This window comes from Equus quagga, chromosome 5 (genome assembly GCF_021613505.1).
Source record: "Equus quagga isolate Etosha38 chromosome 5, UCLA_HA_Equagga_1.0, whole genome shotgun sequence".
Taxonomy (NCBI): Eukaryota; Metazoa; Chordata; class Mammalia; order Perissodactyla; family Equidae; genus Equus; species Equus quagga.
In genome coordinates, this window is record NC_060271.1 from 101,176,800 (window position 1) to 101,193,477 (window position 16,678).

General features: G+C 46.9%; 1 protein-coding gene across 2 annotated transcripts in view; it reads right to left on the bottom strand.

Annotated features, from left to right (window-relative positions):
* Window positions 1-16,678, bottom strand: part of PRKCE (protein kinase C epsilon) — a 494,927-nt gene that overhangs the window by 308,407 nt on the left and 169,842 nt on the right. For both annotated transcript variants that reach the window (XM_046661900.1, XM_046661902.1), the window contains one exon: window positions 11,030-11,093. In XM_046661900.1, coding sequence (XP_046517856.1) covers window positions 11,030-11,093 — 64 coding nt within the window. The remainder of the gene's footprint in view (window positions 1-11,029; window positions 11,094-16,678) is intronic.

Genomic DNA, 16,678 nt, shown 5'->3' on the forward strand with positions numbered 1-16,678 from the left:
TATCACACTGGATTTGGGTGATCTGGTTCCCCACTGGACCAAGAGGCCCTGAGCACAGAGATGGCCCTTGTCCCCAAACAGGCTTCGTGTAGTCCAAGGGCTAGGCAGAGCTCCAAGCTCAGCACTGCCATATCACAAGGTCAGCCAGGAGCCTCATGTGCGGTGGGCCAGCTCTCAGCTCTGCACCCATTTTACAGAAACCCCTGCCCTTGAATGGCTTGTGGCTTACTGGAGTAAGCAGGACACCACCAGGACTCTAGTTATAGATACAATATAAATCTACGAATACAAGCTTGTATAGAAAGATACAGAGGAGTGTGGGAGTAAATACAGTATCATGAACCAGCAGGTGGGGGTGGGCGGGCTGATGTGGGAAGGCCCAAGAGGAGGGGCCAAACTTGAAATCAACTTTTGAAAGAGTAGAGAAGTAGTTGAATAAACAGGGAGGGGTATTATAGGGTATTATAATGTGGGACTTGGTGTGTTTGGAGGCCCTGAGGTGGCCTCAGAGAGCCCCTAATAAGTACCAGGCACAGAAAGCTTAAACATGCAGGCCCACGCCCACCTGTGAAATTGGCTGTGCACTGGAATATGAAACAACTGATTATCCAAAGCAAAGTCAGTCCAAACACCCTGTTTATCTCAACAGTTTCCTTTAAAGTGACACTTTTTCCTATTTCATTTAGTCATGCATTCATTTATCTGACAAGTAAAAATTATGTCCCTACTGTGTACCCAGCACCTAACCCCAAACTCCCTCTGCGTTTCCTCATCCATTAAAGGCAGGTGCAACTTGCCTACCTCAGAGGAGGAACACATAGCAGTAAGTTCTAGTAAGGTCCCTGGGTGAGTTATTTTAATTAAAGCCCCGGGAACCAGGAGAAAATTAGCACAGTGGGATCAAATTCAAGCACCACTCAATACTTGAGGGTATTTATAGAAAAGCAAACACAAACCCAAAAACTCCAATATCCTGACTGATTGCTTTCTGTTTTCCTGGTATAAACGGGTTCTTGTGCTCCTTGCTGAAGAACGTTGATGCTCTCTGTTTTGACCTTCTGTAGACCATTAAAGCCAGGACTGGAAACCAAGGCCTTAGCACTGCCCATCCTCCCTAAGAATACTGAGTGCCTTCTTATCCTCTTTCCAGAAGAAAGGAGAGTGGGGAGGGAAAACATACTAAACGGAAAGGATTCAAAGGTATTGACTCTGAGATGGACTACAGGATTGGAAGTTGGAGAAGGGAGAAATCAATAGATTTTCCTCCTAATTTTCAATCAGATAGAAAGTGGTGCCTGCTCACATGGTACAGAGGGAAAATCGCAGGCCATGTAGTCTCTTGCTACATGGAGTGTAGTCTGAGGACCAGCAGCCTGGGCATCTCGTGAGAGCTGGTGAGAAATGCAGCCTCGCAGGCCCCACCCAGGCCCACTGAGTCAAACGTGCATTTTCACAGGCCCCTGGGTGACTCACAGTTTTCTTTTCCCCACTAAAGCCTCATTTTTCCCACATGTAAAATAGGAATGATAAAACCTCCCTGACAGATCCATTTAGGCTTAAATAAAATAATCTCTGTACAGAGATTTGGCTTAAAAACTTTTGTTCTGTCCAACTTCCCCCTTCCAGGTGCCTGGCTCTTTGCAACCTTCTCTTGGCTTTGACGCAGAACTACAAAGCAAGAAGGGGTCCTTAGTCCCACCCCGTCTCCATGCACAGAAGAGGCTGCTGAAGCCCAGGTAGAGAAGATGACTTGTTGCTGGACATTCCCTAGCTTGGGAGCACCTAGAGGAAGGGCTATTCTTTTTCATCTTTGTTTCTCCAGCTTTTACCATGGTGCCTGGCATGCAACAGACTCTAAGTATATGTAAGTATGCCAATCAATTGGTAAGTCAAGTAATTAATTAATTGTGGAGCAGGAACTAAAAAGCAGGTGTCTACGAAATCCTAGTCCCAAGAACACAGAGATACACCTGAAAGGGAACTTAACTTCCCCTGAATTCACTCTTCCTGACAGGTCCAAAAGAATTCCCACCTGGCTAATAGTGGAGGCCATGGGTTCCTGTTGCAGAGAACATCTCTCTGAACTGAACATCACCATTATTTTCAAAGCCAGGAAACAGGCAAACTTGAGTGCCTGGAGAACAGGAAAAACCCACTGGCAGCTGGCTTGCCCTATTTAGTTGAGTAGAAGGTACCTCAGCCAGTGAAGCCACTTGGTCTGTGGGGATGACGAAGCTTGGGACAAGTACCAGTTGCCCCTAAATACTGGAGAGTGCTGCCTGGTGCTAGTGAAAATGCCACCGTGGGATGATCCATGCAGAGAGGTGCGAGCCCTGCAGCAGCAGCAGGACTAGGCATGCAGAGGCTAGTGGCTCCCTGGACCAAAGGCTCTGTGTGCATCATTCATTCACCACCCACTCCGTGGGAGTCCAGCTGCCTGGCCCACCTGCCTCTCCATGTTGGGGGCACTCAGTCCTCGGTGATAGACATCATCTGAGGGAATCCCTAATTTCAGCATATCCCATTACAAATTAGAGGTGTCTGTTGAGCCACGTAGAGCATTATTCCTGGAGCTCCCTGTCCTTAGACATGTTATTCAATGGGTCATTCCTCTCTGACAGGGTCTTCTGGAGCCTGTCATAGCCTCTAGCCATGGACAAATCACTGTTTCTGTGTGTATGGGAATGGTCACATTTCCACCTAAGCTTTTTCAAAATTTTGAAGTAATTTTTAATAGCTCATAGATTTACATGGGAAAGAAAAACAAGATTGCAGGCATTGACAAGAAAGAGCCCCTCCTTTCTAAATTCACCCTTTCCCCTCCCCAGAGACAACTGCTGTTCTCAGTGTGTTGTGTATCCTTGCAGAGACGGCCTACATACACTCAAGCATTTCCACTAGAAGGTAAGCCCCACAAGGGCAGGGATTTTGTTTATATTGTGCACTTCAGTGTCCCTAGCACTGAAAAGAGTAACTGGCATAGGTGCCCAATAGCTCAATGTTGAATGAATGTATAAATCTGAGGTATTCCTGAAAAGCTCAAGTTTTGGTAGATCAAGTCCTAGTCCCCCTTTATTTGATCTTCCGATTGGATGGATCTTCAATGGCCAGTGGTTCTGTTTTCTCAACCAAGCCAAGAGGACAACTCTTATTACCTGCCTTTCAGGGTGGCTGTGTGGAGCTAATGAGATCGTGTGGCAGTGTTGGTGGTTGTCATTTATTGACTGCCTACTCCAGGGAGAGTCCTCAAATGGAAGAGAGTCTCTTTGGTGGTCCCACTGCATCCTGTTCTACCAACAGCTACCCAACAGCTAAAAACATTATCTACAGATCTATTGCTAGCCTTCTTCTGTAAGAGTACAAATACCTGAGAGCAGGGACCATGTTCACTAGCTCTCCACTCCCAGGACCTAGTATATCTTAGATAAGCAAATAAATGATGCTTCCAGTGAAGGAAACTGAGGATGAAGGGGAGAAGAGTAGGTGATTCAGAGATATTTGTTCTCATCTGTGTGCACATGGGCAAATGCACACACACCTGAACAGGCCACAAGCTCATACCAAAGGTTTATAATAAAAGAAGAAAATAAAAGCCACAGTGTTAGCAGCTCCAATAAGATGGTCAATGTACTTGATTGAGAAAATGTGAATGTTTCAAGAAAGCTAGGTAATAAGGAAAATCAATAAAACTGTCAGCACTGGCCAATTTCAACTAGATAAAAGAATAAAGTAATTGGTCCTGAAAGACAGCTCTCTAAATTAGGTTAGATGAATGGAAATACCTTTTTCTTTTAAGCCAAATCACGAGGACATCAACAACAGTAAATGATTAAATTATAGGCCTCTTTGACCCAGTATGATCTGAGCTGCAAACATGAATTTCCCAAAACAATCCTCTTTATAAGGCACAGAAATGGTATATAGCAAGACAACAGAGACAGAATTGGAGGCCAGGCCAGGAAATATGGGGCACACTTCTTAACTAAGGATCTATTACAAACGCACTCTTTTTATACACTTATTTCTTCATCATGACAATTCCTTCTTCCATTACTTCATTGATAAAACAGGCCCACAAGTCAATAGAAAATGCACATCTCCGATCTCATAATGGCACAGGGGAAGGAGGCTTCAGTGATGATCCAAAAGAGGTCTGCTCTCCAAACACTCAGGATTCAATCCTGTTTCTCATCTGTTAATGGTTGGCATTTGGTGTTGTTAATCATGGATGATTCATTTCAGAGGAACTGCTGTGCATCTAGAGCCTATCTGGAAGGAAATGAGAGTTTCTTGGCTTATTTCTCATCAAGCATTTTACTCTTGTCTCTTTGTGACATTGTAAACTCTTTGATGGGGGGTTGGTGCTCACTGCTTTCAAGCTGACTCACCTTGTCTCATCTGGTGCATATGGTCACTTCTAGGAACAAGCATATATGCCATCAGGACAAAGGATGGAGCCAAAAATCTGGAGACTGAGAGTCCCACACCCTGGCTCTGAGTATCAGCAGCAAGTTGTTATGCTAGGAGGGAATGTGGGGTACACAATGCAAGATCAATGTTTATGAACATCTGGATTGTGTTATTTTCACTCTTATCAAGCGCTGAGGCTGTTTCGGTTTTCCACATGCTACTGAAGAATCCAACACGTCCGTGAATGTGGAATGGGCAGGACTAGGCTCTTACTGCCCAAGGCACCTCACAGGAGGGAGACCTCACAGGAGGCGGATGATCAGCTCCTTGGAGCTGGTGCCTGACTCTGGAGTGCCCTGTTGAGGAAGGTGGGGGTTCTCTTTAAGCTCTAACGGAATGTTTCTCATCAGAGACTGAACCAGACTTGAAGAGAGAAAGAGTGGGAGTGTCAGAGCTTGATGCTGGGACACCAGCTAGGTAGGCCAGAGGGAATGAGAAGGCTGAGGGTGGCAGAGTGTCTACCACAGGACTCCATGAGAAGGCTAAGGGAGAAGAGAGAGTCAGTGTGGAAAAGACCACAAAGACGTCTGTACCTGGGCTTGACCTTCCAATCAGCTAAGTGTCATGATTATAAAACGTGCTCCCTCAATGTCCCAGACTTGACCAAACTCGAACACTCCTCCTCCTTGGGGGCCAAGGTGGGTGAGAGGCCTTGACCATGAAGACACATCCAGAAAGAAGTGACTTTAGCCTTCAAACACAGCTTAATCATTTAAGGCATTTCATTTTCTTGTTTGCATAGCCTGAAAGCTTCTGTCTGCAACACTGATGACTGTCTTTATTTGGAAGCTCCTAGAGAACACAAATTGCCTCTATTTAATTTATCATGTCTATCCAGCCTTACCTAAAAATAAAAGCTTCAACGCTGTCTTTGATAATGATGACATGAGCCCCCTCTGCTCAGAATGGCCTCCCCACTTCTTCCCTGTCAATCCAGTCTGCCTATCTCTGCCTTTTCAGCCCAAGCCCTGCCTCTTCTTTGAAGTTTTCCTGGTTTATTCCAGCCCCACCTTATTCCCATTTGGAGAACTCCTGGCAACACAGAATTAAGTACTCAATGTGATCTTGCCCTGCGTTGTTCTCTAATGCTTGTGTCCTGCAAGTAAGTCTTGGATTCCTAATTGAATCACAAGCTCCTTGAAGGCAAGGCCATGTGTTATACTTCTTGTGAATCTCTTATTTTCCACTTCCCTCCCCACTTCCCCTTCCCCAAACCAGCACACGCACCAAGCTGGGCGCATTTGTTAAAGTGCTTTGGTGACTATTTTTCATTTGAACAAATAGTTCTTTTTAACTATCTGATAACCAGAAGGCATTGGATTAAATAATTTGGTATTTTAAAGGAAAAAGGTAGAATTCTTATGAACTGAAGTTTCAGCGGGACCCGGGGATCTGAGAGATGCTATCTAGATAGAAACTGGCTGAGACAGAGTTTTAAGAAGTCCTTCCCGTCTACTTCAACCCTGAGGCTGTGCTCTAATGCTCACCATGGACACAAGTGAGATGACTACCCCGCTGGGGTTTGAGTCAGGTCTAGTGGCTGACCAAGACTTAGTTGTGGACCCATCTTACAGAGAGCCTGAGACGGAGCTGACCATTCCTGAACTGGGACCAAGGAAGTTTTCATTTCTTAGAGAGTGGAAAAGAGATCTGCTTATTTATGAAAGGGACTCTCTGGGTCACCTTTGGATTCAAAGCTAAGAATTTTAGCTTTCTATTTCTGTTAGAAAGCTCTCTGAAGAAAAGAACTAAAATAAAAAGAGTAGTGGAGAGGTCTCTGCCATGTTGGTAAACTCACTATGGAGGCCACGATTTAGAGCAGGCACTGGATTATAGCCTGGGCGCTGGACCCAGCAAGGCCGTGTCATCAACCTTTCAGTCTTGGGCACAGCACTTGACCTCTCAATGTCACCATCTCCCACATGAAGGTGACACTGTCAGGCACTTGCTCCACACATGTTCTCATTTCAGAATGAAGCAAAGCTGGTTTGATCGTGTCTGTCTGTCTGTGTAACTTGAAAAAAGTCCAGAAGAGACCTACAGGGATGAGTTAAGATTTCTAACTATCCCTCAGAAAGGTTAAGGGATCTGATTGATTCAGCCTGAAGAAGAGAGATTTAATAACTGTCTTCAAATATACCAGGGGCTTTCACCCAGGAGCCGGTTAGAGCAGGGGACCACATGTTCTCAGTCTGCACTGAGCAGGGAAGGCACAAGGCCAGGCTCTGACAAGGAGAGGTTCTGACAGTAAGGGCCACAGGACACAAACAAGCTAGAGGATATCCCGGGAAATACGTCATTGGGGGAAGGGTGGGGAAGAAAACGAGACAGACAGTGGGGCAGAACTACGGCAAGGTCTGAACTCTGCAGAAAGCTATCTATCTCATAGCCCCTGCCAGATATATTATTCCACAAATTGCCTCTGTCACCTTGCTCTGCTCTTGGACCTTTTGAACATGCCATGCCCCAGAGTCAGAAACCTGCCCTCCAACTATCTCTCTGAGCTGTTTCTCTGTTTCTCTGAATGTGCCTGCTGCTCCTCCATGGGCACTGGGTTAGAGCTACACCCACCTCCCTGCCCTCAGGTCTCAGGACCTTAGGACACTGACTGAGCATCTCCTGTGTGCAAGGGCACTGTCCTGAGGCACTGCTCGGACAGCAATCCTAGCACGGTCCCTATCATGATGGGGGGAAAATCTGAAGCTCTAAACTAGTAAGCACCAGAGCCAGGACTTAAATCCATGATCGATGGACTCCTATGTTCTTCCCACTCTCTCTGCTGCCGGTCCCAGAAGAAGGAGACGGAAAACTTTCTGCAGCCTGTGGCTGTATGCAATCACTCCAGAAGCTGATTTAACTGCATTCTTTGTGATGCACATGTTGCAAAAATCATTCACATTATTTTGTATCTTCTGTATGTTACTGGAGAAACAGTTTAGTGATCCGAACATACCAGCGAGACCCGCTTCTTGTTATTTCTGCTGTTGTTTAGATGCTGAAGAACTCTCCCAGGTGAATCCTACACCTGGATGGAAGGCAGGGGAAGAAGAGCCTAGAAATCCCCAGGTCAGACTAATTGTCCCTCCTCTGGGAGCCTGCAAATTGCGGTGCATTGTCATATTATGATAAAGAATAGAAATAATATACAAATTATATCACAACAAAGGAAGAAATGCTATCTGATGTGCACAGCAGGAAACAATAGTTTGCACATTTGAGAATTACATTGATGTTTATGCTTCTGTTACCTGGGCTAATTATACTCTGACTCAAGTACCTGGTGAGCCTGTAGTGTCATGTTTTCCAGGAAGCCAGGTGGTTATTACTTATGCTCAAAGCAAAACCTTGAGAGGCACCTGAGCCTGGAGGATCACACAGGAGCATTCTGAGGTTTGCTCCCTGGGATAATGTAGGTGAAGTGACTCACGAGGAACCTGTCAAAAAGAGGCCGGTTCTTTCAACCCCTTCCACCTGCTACAGTTATTAGCCAGCCCTCAGCCTTAAGCTCTGATGTCAATTCAAATTATTCCAAAGGACAAAACTGCCTGACCGGAAGTGACCTTAACCGTCATCCAGCCTGACCCCTTACATCTGGGGTTAGGTTGCCTGGTTTAACTAAAGCACACACCAGTCAAATCCCATTATGGTGAACTGCACAGGACATGCAAGCAGTGGAATTTTATTAGACAGTTAGAAATCACATTAGCTCCAACTCTAGCAGACGTAAACGTCCAGGCTTTCTAAGTGTGTTAGCAAGCAAAAGAATCCTTAGGCACATCCCTGAAGAAGAAGGTATATTCACAGTCTCCCCTACACACTTTTCTCTGAGCTCTTTGGTATTAGCATGTGTTGTACAGTTTGCGCAATTTTTATCAAAATATTTTTTTCCATTGATGGGATTGGATATGGGACCTGAAGGGACGCTTGATGGCAGAATAATAGAGTGGTGAAAACGTCAGCTATGGCTTATGTCACCTCTCTTTTCACCCTTTTGTGGAATACAGAGTTAGGTATTGTCACTAAAAAAAGGGACTTAGACAAGAATCTGTGAATGTCCACAGTCTAGCTGTGCCAACCATGTTTCACCCCGGATCCGTCTCACGCGGTCTAGGTAATAAATGTTACCTCCGCCTCTCTGCTTGCCCACCCAACCCTTCTGAAAATGAATCCAGCTCTGGACCAGGAGCCCTCATGGTCCCAGCAGGAGGACTGGAAGAACAGATGTGCAGAACACAAACAGAGCACAAGAAGATCAGCTTCTAGGAAGGGATTGCTGGAAGTCCTTCCCACCATCCAGAGCAAGAAGCCCAAATCCAGAAACAGCAACAAAAAAAGAGCAGAAAAATTTCTCCTTCGCTTCAGAGCAACACATGCTAGCACTTTACCGAGTCTGGCATGTGTCAGCATTTCTGAAGTAAACTCTATTTTCTTTAGATGAAAGAGATTTAAAAAAATAGACTAAAAATTCAGCCCAATGAAAATTGCTTTGGCCATTCACATGCAATAAGCTGTAGAAGCAAGAAGAAAGAAAATCAATTGCTTCTGATTTATTTATTCCTTCATTTCTCTCTATCCTTTCCCTCTAATGTTAAAAAGGACATCTTCTATAATTCTGTAAGTCGTTAATCTTTTCCAAGAAAAACAATAATCCACGCCTCCCATTGGTTGCCCAGCATCTTGGCACAGGAAATACATATTTAATTAATTATCTCATTGCACATAGATTATGTAAGGAAAAAGGGGATTGATTTTCCCCATCAAATATTTCGCCAGTGTCTACAATTAAGAGGCCACTGTAATACTTTTAAGTCTGGAGAATTTGGGATCACGTGCTATGTTAGAAGCAATGTAAGGCTTCACCTTACTGGGTACTTTATTTCTTAATCTGGGTGGTGGGTACACTGGTCCCCATTTTATTATTCTTTAGGCCCTTTTGTACATATTCAATACTTCATACTAAATATTGCTAAACCCCCAAATCTTCTACAACAGATTCTATTCTAGGCTGTTCAGAGCTGATAGCAGAGAAGGTAAGTTGGAAACACCAAAATGTAATTGCAACAAAGTGCAGAAAATGTAAGAGACCAATTTCAGAAGGATGTTTAAAGTTTTAAACCTCCATCAAGTAATTGAGATCTATTAAAAGAGAACCAAATTCTATTATGAGCCCAATATACACACAATTATTGAATTATTCTGAACACCTGTTGAAATTGGTGCTAAATTAGCCCCCAAAAAATCATCAAGCACCACTGCCAAGTGCATCCTTTGACCAGCTCCTCTGAATTTGCTTACATCATCTCTCCTCCCGACACTAAACCTTGAACTAGAGCTCCATCTCTAAAGGAGGGGAGCCCGTGTGGGTCTGTGACTTAGTGCTGCGATCCCCAGTCTTCTAGGGACATGCTGTAAAAGGCCCAAGTCTTCCAGCCAGAAGCTGAGGGAGCTGCGTTGGTTTTTCTTTTAGTTTGTGGCCCCCTAAATCCTATCTTTTCTCATTGCCAAGAGGAACCAGTCTTGGTTTTCCGATCTTTCTGCTATGACGTTAAAGCCAACTGCTCTGTCCCCCTGCCCCCAGAGAGAGGAGAAGAGGAAAGATGGTCCCAATAACTAAATTTCAGTCCCAATTCCCACCCTCTCTAGAGTCCAAGTCTGCCACCATCCCCCTGTTCCCATGTGGACAAGGTGTTATTGTCTAGTCTTCCCTTCTGCCCTGACGAGTCAGTCCTCACCACCCTGCAAGCCTTTAAAGGTCGTAAGTGGGCCAAGACAGGATTGAGAGAAGAGGGTATAAGAAGAAGAAAAAAGGGGGGCCGGCCCCGTGGCAGAGTGGTTAAGTTCAGCATGGTCTGCTTCAGTGGCCTGGGTTCACGGGCTCGGATCCTGGGCACAGACCTATGCCACTCATCAAGCCAGGCTGTGGTAGGCGTCCCACATACAAAATAGAGGAAGGTGGGCACAGATGTTAGCTCAGGACCACTCTTCCTCACCAAAAAGAAAAGAAGAAGGAGGAGAAGGAAGGAAAATCTGACTATCAGAGAACATGTACACCCTACAGCCAGTGGGGAGCAGACATTCCCTCCCCCCCCTTATTTCTCTTTAAGAGCAACGCTTTAGCCTGCATAAAAAGCAGTAATATTTCTATAAAAGCTCTAAAGAAATAGGATTCTGAAACTTGACACCTTATTTGTTTCATTTCTGAATACTGTTAGACCAGCTGGTTTTACTTCCTTCCCACCACACACACAAACCCCACACGAGCCTCCAGGGATAGGTTGCCACCCCATCGAAGGCTGCCTCACACACCAGCGTGCAGGAACACCCGTGTTATTGGCCTCACTTGGTAAGTCAAAAATCTTCCCACTGCTACACCAAAGTTAACAGATGGCTGGTCCCTTTTGGTACACAGGCATAAGAATCTTCAAAATAACCTTTTCCTTTAAAGTGTGTCAATTAATTAAATGTCACCATAAAATGTCCCCGCCAAGGAGGGAAGGGAGAAATTGGAAGACAAAGAGCCAATGGAAGAGAATAAGGATGAGAGGTCACAATCTCCTACCTTCACCCGATGACCCCGAGAGATCGATGATCACATACACTCTTCCTTCTGGCTCCAGATCAATCTGCAATTAAGAAAATCACAGTGACCCTGTTAGTGCCTTGTGGGAGCAACCTGATATTTCCACCCAAACAGCTAAAACCTAAAGTCACAGCTCCACTCAATTCATCAGCCTACAATGTGTCAGGTGCTAGGGGAACTAGGAATGAATGACAATCAGCATTTATGGCACGTCTACTATGTTCTGGATGCAGCACCAGCAGGTCTGAAACACACCCCATAGGTAGTGTCATCCCGGTGGTTCGCAAAGGGAAGCAATTTTGCTGCACAAGGGAAACCTGGCACAAAGGATACTTGACACAGGGAACACTTGATTGTCATGACTGCAGAGAGGGTGCTGCTAATAGGCGGAGGCCAGCGATGCTGCTAACCATCCTACAACACGTAGGACAGTTCCCGCAACAAAGAATTATCCAATTCAAAATGCCAACAGTGTCAAGGTTAAGGGGCTCTGTGTTATCTCATTTTACAGATAAGGAAACTGTGCTCAAAGTTCCCAGGTAGGTGGCAACGCTGAGGTTCTGCCAAGATGGTCTAGAGAATCCCATGCTCTTTGCACCACATGAAGTGCTCACAGGAGAAATAAGAGAAGCATAGGACACTATTCCTGCTCTCGGGTGTTTACAATCTCACCAGGGAGTGAAAAAACAGAAAAATGCTGAACCCGGTTTAATGATGAGGGACAGAATACCTGACAGAGTATGGAGCTGAAATCGGTGTAGAAGAGCAGTCTGGGCAGACTTCATGGAGGCAGGAAAGGGAAGGCATTCAAGGCGGAAGAAACAGCACAAGCAAAGGCTGGGAATGTGCGTGGTGCTCGTGCAAGATGGAAGAACCCCCGCGCTCAGCCTGTGTGTTGGCACACGTGGTTTTACAAACCCCAGATTTCACCAGGGTTGTAAAGACAGAGCCAATATCACTGAAGTCTTAACATCACCTTCTCCACCCGCCCCCACTTCCTCCCTCTCCACCTCCAAATCCGACTAACTACTTCTATGCAGAACCAGGCCAATGAAATAACATGCTGGGAGAAAGGTCAGAGGGGCTGGGCCTCCTGTAGGTAAGACATCTTTGCAAGATCTGAACTATCCTTAGAGAAACTGTTCTCCACGAGACAGAGAAGTAACTCCGGAAGCCCTGGATCACCAAGTACCCCTGGTAGCCTACACCCGCCACCACAGTCCCATCTGTCTATGCAGAGCTTTAACTGGCTCTTACTGCCAGGCTTGTTTCCCCAATAAGCTGTGAATTTCTTGAGGGCAGGAACCACCCCTCCTTTTCTTTCTTATTGTCCCCAGCAAAGCCCAGCCACTCATTTGGCATGCACTACTTAGGAAAGGTCAGTCTGGTGAGCACCGCCTCCTCCTTCAAGGTTGAGGTCAATTATCGCCTCCTCTCTAAAGTCTTTCCAGATAGTCCCAGTCAGAATTAATTGCCCCTTCACTTGTGTTCCCGCAGTGCACATATATATCTTAGCCCTGGCGCCTATAAACTGTAATCCATTGTCCATATGTCTATCTCCTCTGTTAGCCAGAGTGTCAGAATCATACTTGCATCCCCGGTGCCCAGCTCACTGTCTGTTAGTCAGGAGACACCCAGTAAACGTGTGTGCAGGTGGGAAAAGGCTCTCTGTCTAGCACTTCCAGAGCTTATTCTGGGATCATTCGCCCCTCTTAGCCCGGGTCCCCAGGGAGGAAGGCAGGCAGGTGATCTGTACTAAAGTGACATCCAGGCGGGACATTCAGGCGGGAGGGGAAGAAGCAGCAGCCATACCACGAACATCACACTCCCTGAAGGAAAAAGACTCACCTCAAACTGATGTTCTCCTGGTCCCTCCCCTCAACATCTCCCTCTGATGAGGATTTTTAGGCTGCTTAATTTTAAAATGGCTTATGATGAGGATTTTTAGGCTGGTTAGTTTTAAAACTACAGATGAGATTCAGGCTCCAAGGAGTGGAATTTGTTTGCCCCTTTGTTGGGAAACATTTACATTTCTAAGGGAAACCTCTATCTGTGAAGATGCCTCCCTCTCTGTGCCAGGAAGAGGGGGGGATGGTCTTATCTCTAGAGGCTCTTGGTCAATGCCAGAGGCAAGAACTTAAGTTGGTTACTGTCTGGCAACCTCATGTAACTGACCCTCCCCCCCACAAATCCTCCTTTGTCTTTAGCCGAGGATAAAATTCAAGCGGTGACTTCTGCCATTTACTCAATCCGGTTTGATTCTTATCTACCATTTTAACTTTTTTACATATTCTTTGTCTTGTAAAGAGATAACTCACATACCTATGCCTTAAATTTAGCTCTAACCCTCAACTCGGGGCAGCAGCAGGAGCTCTGACTGCCCGTGGGTCCTGTCCCCACGCACCAGCTCTGACTGCCCGTGGGTCCTGTCCCCACGCACCAGCTCTGCCTGCCCATGGGTCCTGTCCCCATGCCAGCGGGGGCAGCAGCAGAAGCTCTGCCTGCCCATGGGCTCTGTCCCCATGCCAGCGGGGGCAGCAGAAGCTCTGACTGCCCATGGGTCCTGTCCCCATGCTATTCCACACTATTCTCTAAATAAAAGAGCACTACTGCCAGATCTTGAGAGTCTAAGAAATCTTTCTTTCGACTCCTCGGCTCACCGACCCCGCATCACCTCCACTCACGATCCCGGTTCCCCGAACCTCCTCATGGGCCCCACTTTATCTCCAGACTCAGCCTCTAGTGGTTGAGAGTGCTTAAGGTTTCCCTCAAAATTTCATTTTCATCACCGGGGCAATGCTTCATAGGTGAGGCCGCTGGTGACATTTCAGTTACTCTGTGGGCAGGGAGTGAGGGGATGAGGGGATGAGGGGGTGAGGGGGTGAGGAAGTGAGGGAGTGAGGGGGTGAGGGAGTGAAGGGGTGAGGGAGTGAAGGGGTGAAGGAGTGAGGGGATGAGGGGGTGAGGGAGTGAAGGGGTGAGGGGGTGAGGGAGTGAGGGGGTGAGGGAGTGAAGGGGTGAGGGAGTGAGGGGATGAGGAGATGAGGGAGTGAGGGGATGAGGGGGTGAGGAAGTGAGGGGGTGAAGGGGTGAGGGAGTGAGGGAGTGAGGGAGCTCTCAGGTTGCCCCATAGGAGCCCTTCACCTGAGTCTGGGATCTTGAGCTTGGGATCCAGGTGGGAATCAAATAACAAACTGCCATATGACCCTCCCCGTCCCTTCCACCCCAAGAGTCTGTGATTTTAGTTTTCTGGGTAAAGAAAATGTTCTCCAGCACCCTCAACACTAGTACCCCACCCCCCGCCCCCGCGAGCCACAGGCATAACCCGGGCCCTGCACTGAATTACAAACAGGAAAACCAACAGTCAGCTCTGCTGATGGGAGCCAATCCAGAATCCTGTCCCTGCCACATTTCAAAAATATCAGGGGCCCCCTTGTCCGAAAGCATGGAATTTAAATAATGTATGCCTTTTTGAGATTAGATCATCCCTATTAAACCCCGCTGGCAAAATGAAACGCTTTCTCATATCCTCCAAGTCAGAGATTTCCCACGACTGTGGACTTCACTGGCGAAGCACAATGCTATCTGTGAAAAGCAGGGAGGAGACTGCAAAGGAATGAGATGGGCTGCGAGCCTATCCGAAGGCAGGCAGCGTGCCTATCTTCGCAGAAGGGGAGTGAGAACTGGCGGCAGGGGGGACAGGTCATTGCCGATAAAATGTATTAGGATATTAACGTTCAAGATAGCAATCAGAAACCATTTTAGCGCCCACTGCTGCCTCAATGCCGATGAACTGCATTTCCACACAGAAAAATAGAAATTAAGCTATTAAACATGCCAAAAGCAACAAAGAGCTTTGCAGCCTGGGCAGATGGCCGCAGAGCACTGGCTGAGCCCCAGCCGGGCGAGCGAGGAGGCCCTGAGAATCCATCCAGGGCGGCGCGACGTCAGCGTGGATGACTGGAGGGGTTATCAGGTAAAAGGTGGGGGAGTGTGGGACAACTTCACGGCCAAATTAGTTTAATCACAGATTCTGCTCACAATGACGTGGCCCAGATAGTGAAGCAATGGAGGTGCCCAGCCCTGCACAGCCCCTGCAAACTGTCAGTCGGCCTCACCACCAGGCAGCTGGCACAACACAAAAGGAGGCCTCCTCCCGCCTCCCAGCCATTCCCAGGGTTAGTCCTGAGCCTCCTCTCCTGTGCTCCAGGTTCCTCCCAGTTCTCCCAGATGCAACCCTATTTATCAAATCTCCTTGAACCTCATGCCTTTAGTTGATAAGTCTTCCTAGCTACTATCTCTGTTTCTTTGACTACGATTCTCTTTCATCCTCCATTGCCTTTGGCGACCCCTCTAGCTGAGCCAGAAGCAAGGCAGGAGAGCAGTAGGGGAGACAAATAGCCCTTGGCATCAGACCAGGGCTGAATCTCAGTTTTGTCCCTTACCAGCTCAGCAATTATTGACTCTCCCAGAGCCTCGGCCTCAATCTCTCCATGTGCGAAATGGGTTGTTGCAAAAATTCCATGAGACATACCTGCAAAGCACTTGGCACCCAGGAGATACTCAGTATGTGATGATGAAGAGTGAACTCACCGGCTCTGTGGCCTGAAGCAAGTCACCACCTTCTCTAAGCCTCAGAACACTCCTCCATGAAATGGAATTAATAACAGGTCCTGTGTCATTTGGGCTGTCATGATGTTAACTAGATAATCTTTGTAAAGTGCTTAGCATGGTGTCTGGCACAAAATATTCAGCAATTGTTGGTGCGATTGAAACACCAAGTCTTCAAATCTGCTACTTAGTCGAGTGTTCTTTCCACTATATCAAGCTTTCTCCCAACACAAAAGGCATTTTTCGCTCAACGTTGATATCACATGTTATTTCAGGATATCTGATGACTTTACAGTGTTGTTGTGAATATCAAATAAAGAACTAAGGTGAGGATTTTGTACTCGGCCCAGGGGAAATCCAGGGACACAGAAAGCCACAGCCCTGGTCCTCAGAGGGCCATGAGGTGCTCACGAGAGAAGGAGGAGGGGAGCAACCACCTGTTGTCTGAGTGCCCACTGTGCCTCCCACACTGTTGGGTGCTCCACCTGCATTAGGTCATTTAATCTCATGTGAGGCTCTTAATATTCCCTGCTTTTCAGATGGAAAAACTGGGGCTTAGAGAGCCTTAGTCTGGATTCCCACCCAGGGCTGCCTGGAGCACACAGGAGAGATGACTCTGATGGAGCTCCCGGCTCCAGCTCCAGCCCTGCCCTGCCCACAAAGCCTCCTCTGACAACCCAGTGCCAGGTTCTGCTTCCTCTCAGCCTCTGGCTCCCCTCTGCAGGCTCATTCTCTTTCTCGGGTGCAAGTGACCTGCTTCCCAGCCAGGCTGGTTTAAGGCGGAGCCATGACTCCAACACCGTGTCCGCCCTGAGAGCCCGTGGGGAAGGTCTGGGCCTAAACAGAGCTCCACTCAGTTGAGTCAGGAACAAGACAAAGCAGAAGAGTCCAACCTGTAGACTCATGAAAGATCTCTGAAAAGTAAGATTCACAGGCACTTTTTTTGGGTGGTGCCGACCATTCACAAGGCCCTTCACACACATTATTTCACACATTCCTCACAAATAACCTGTAAGA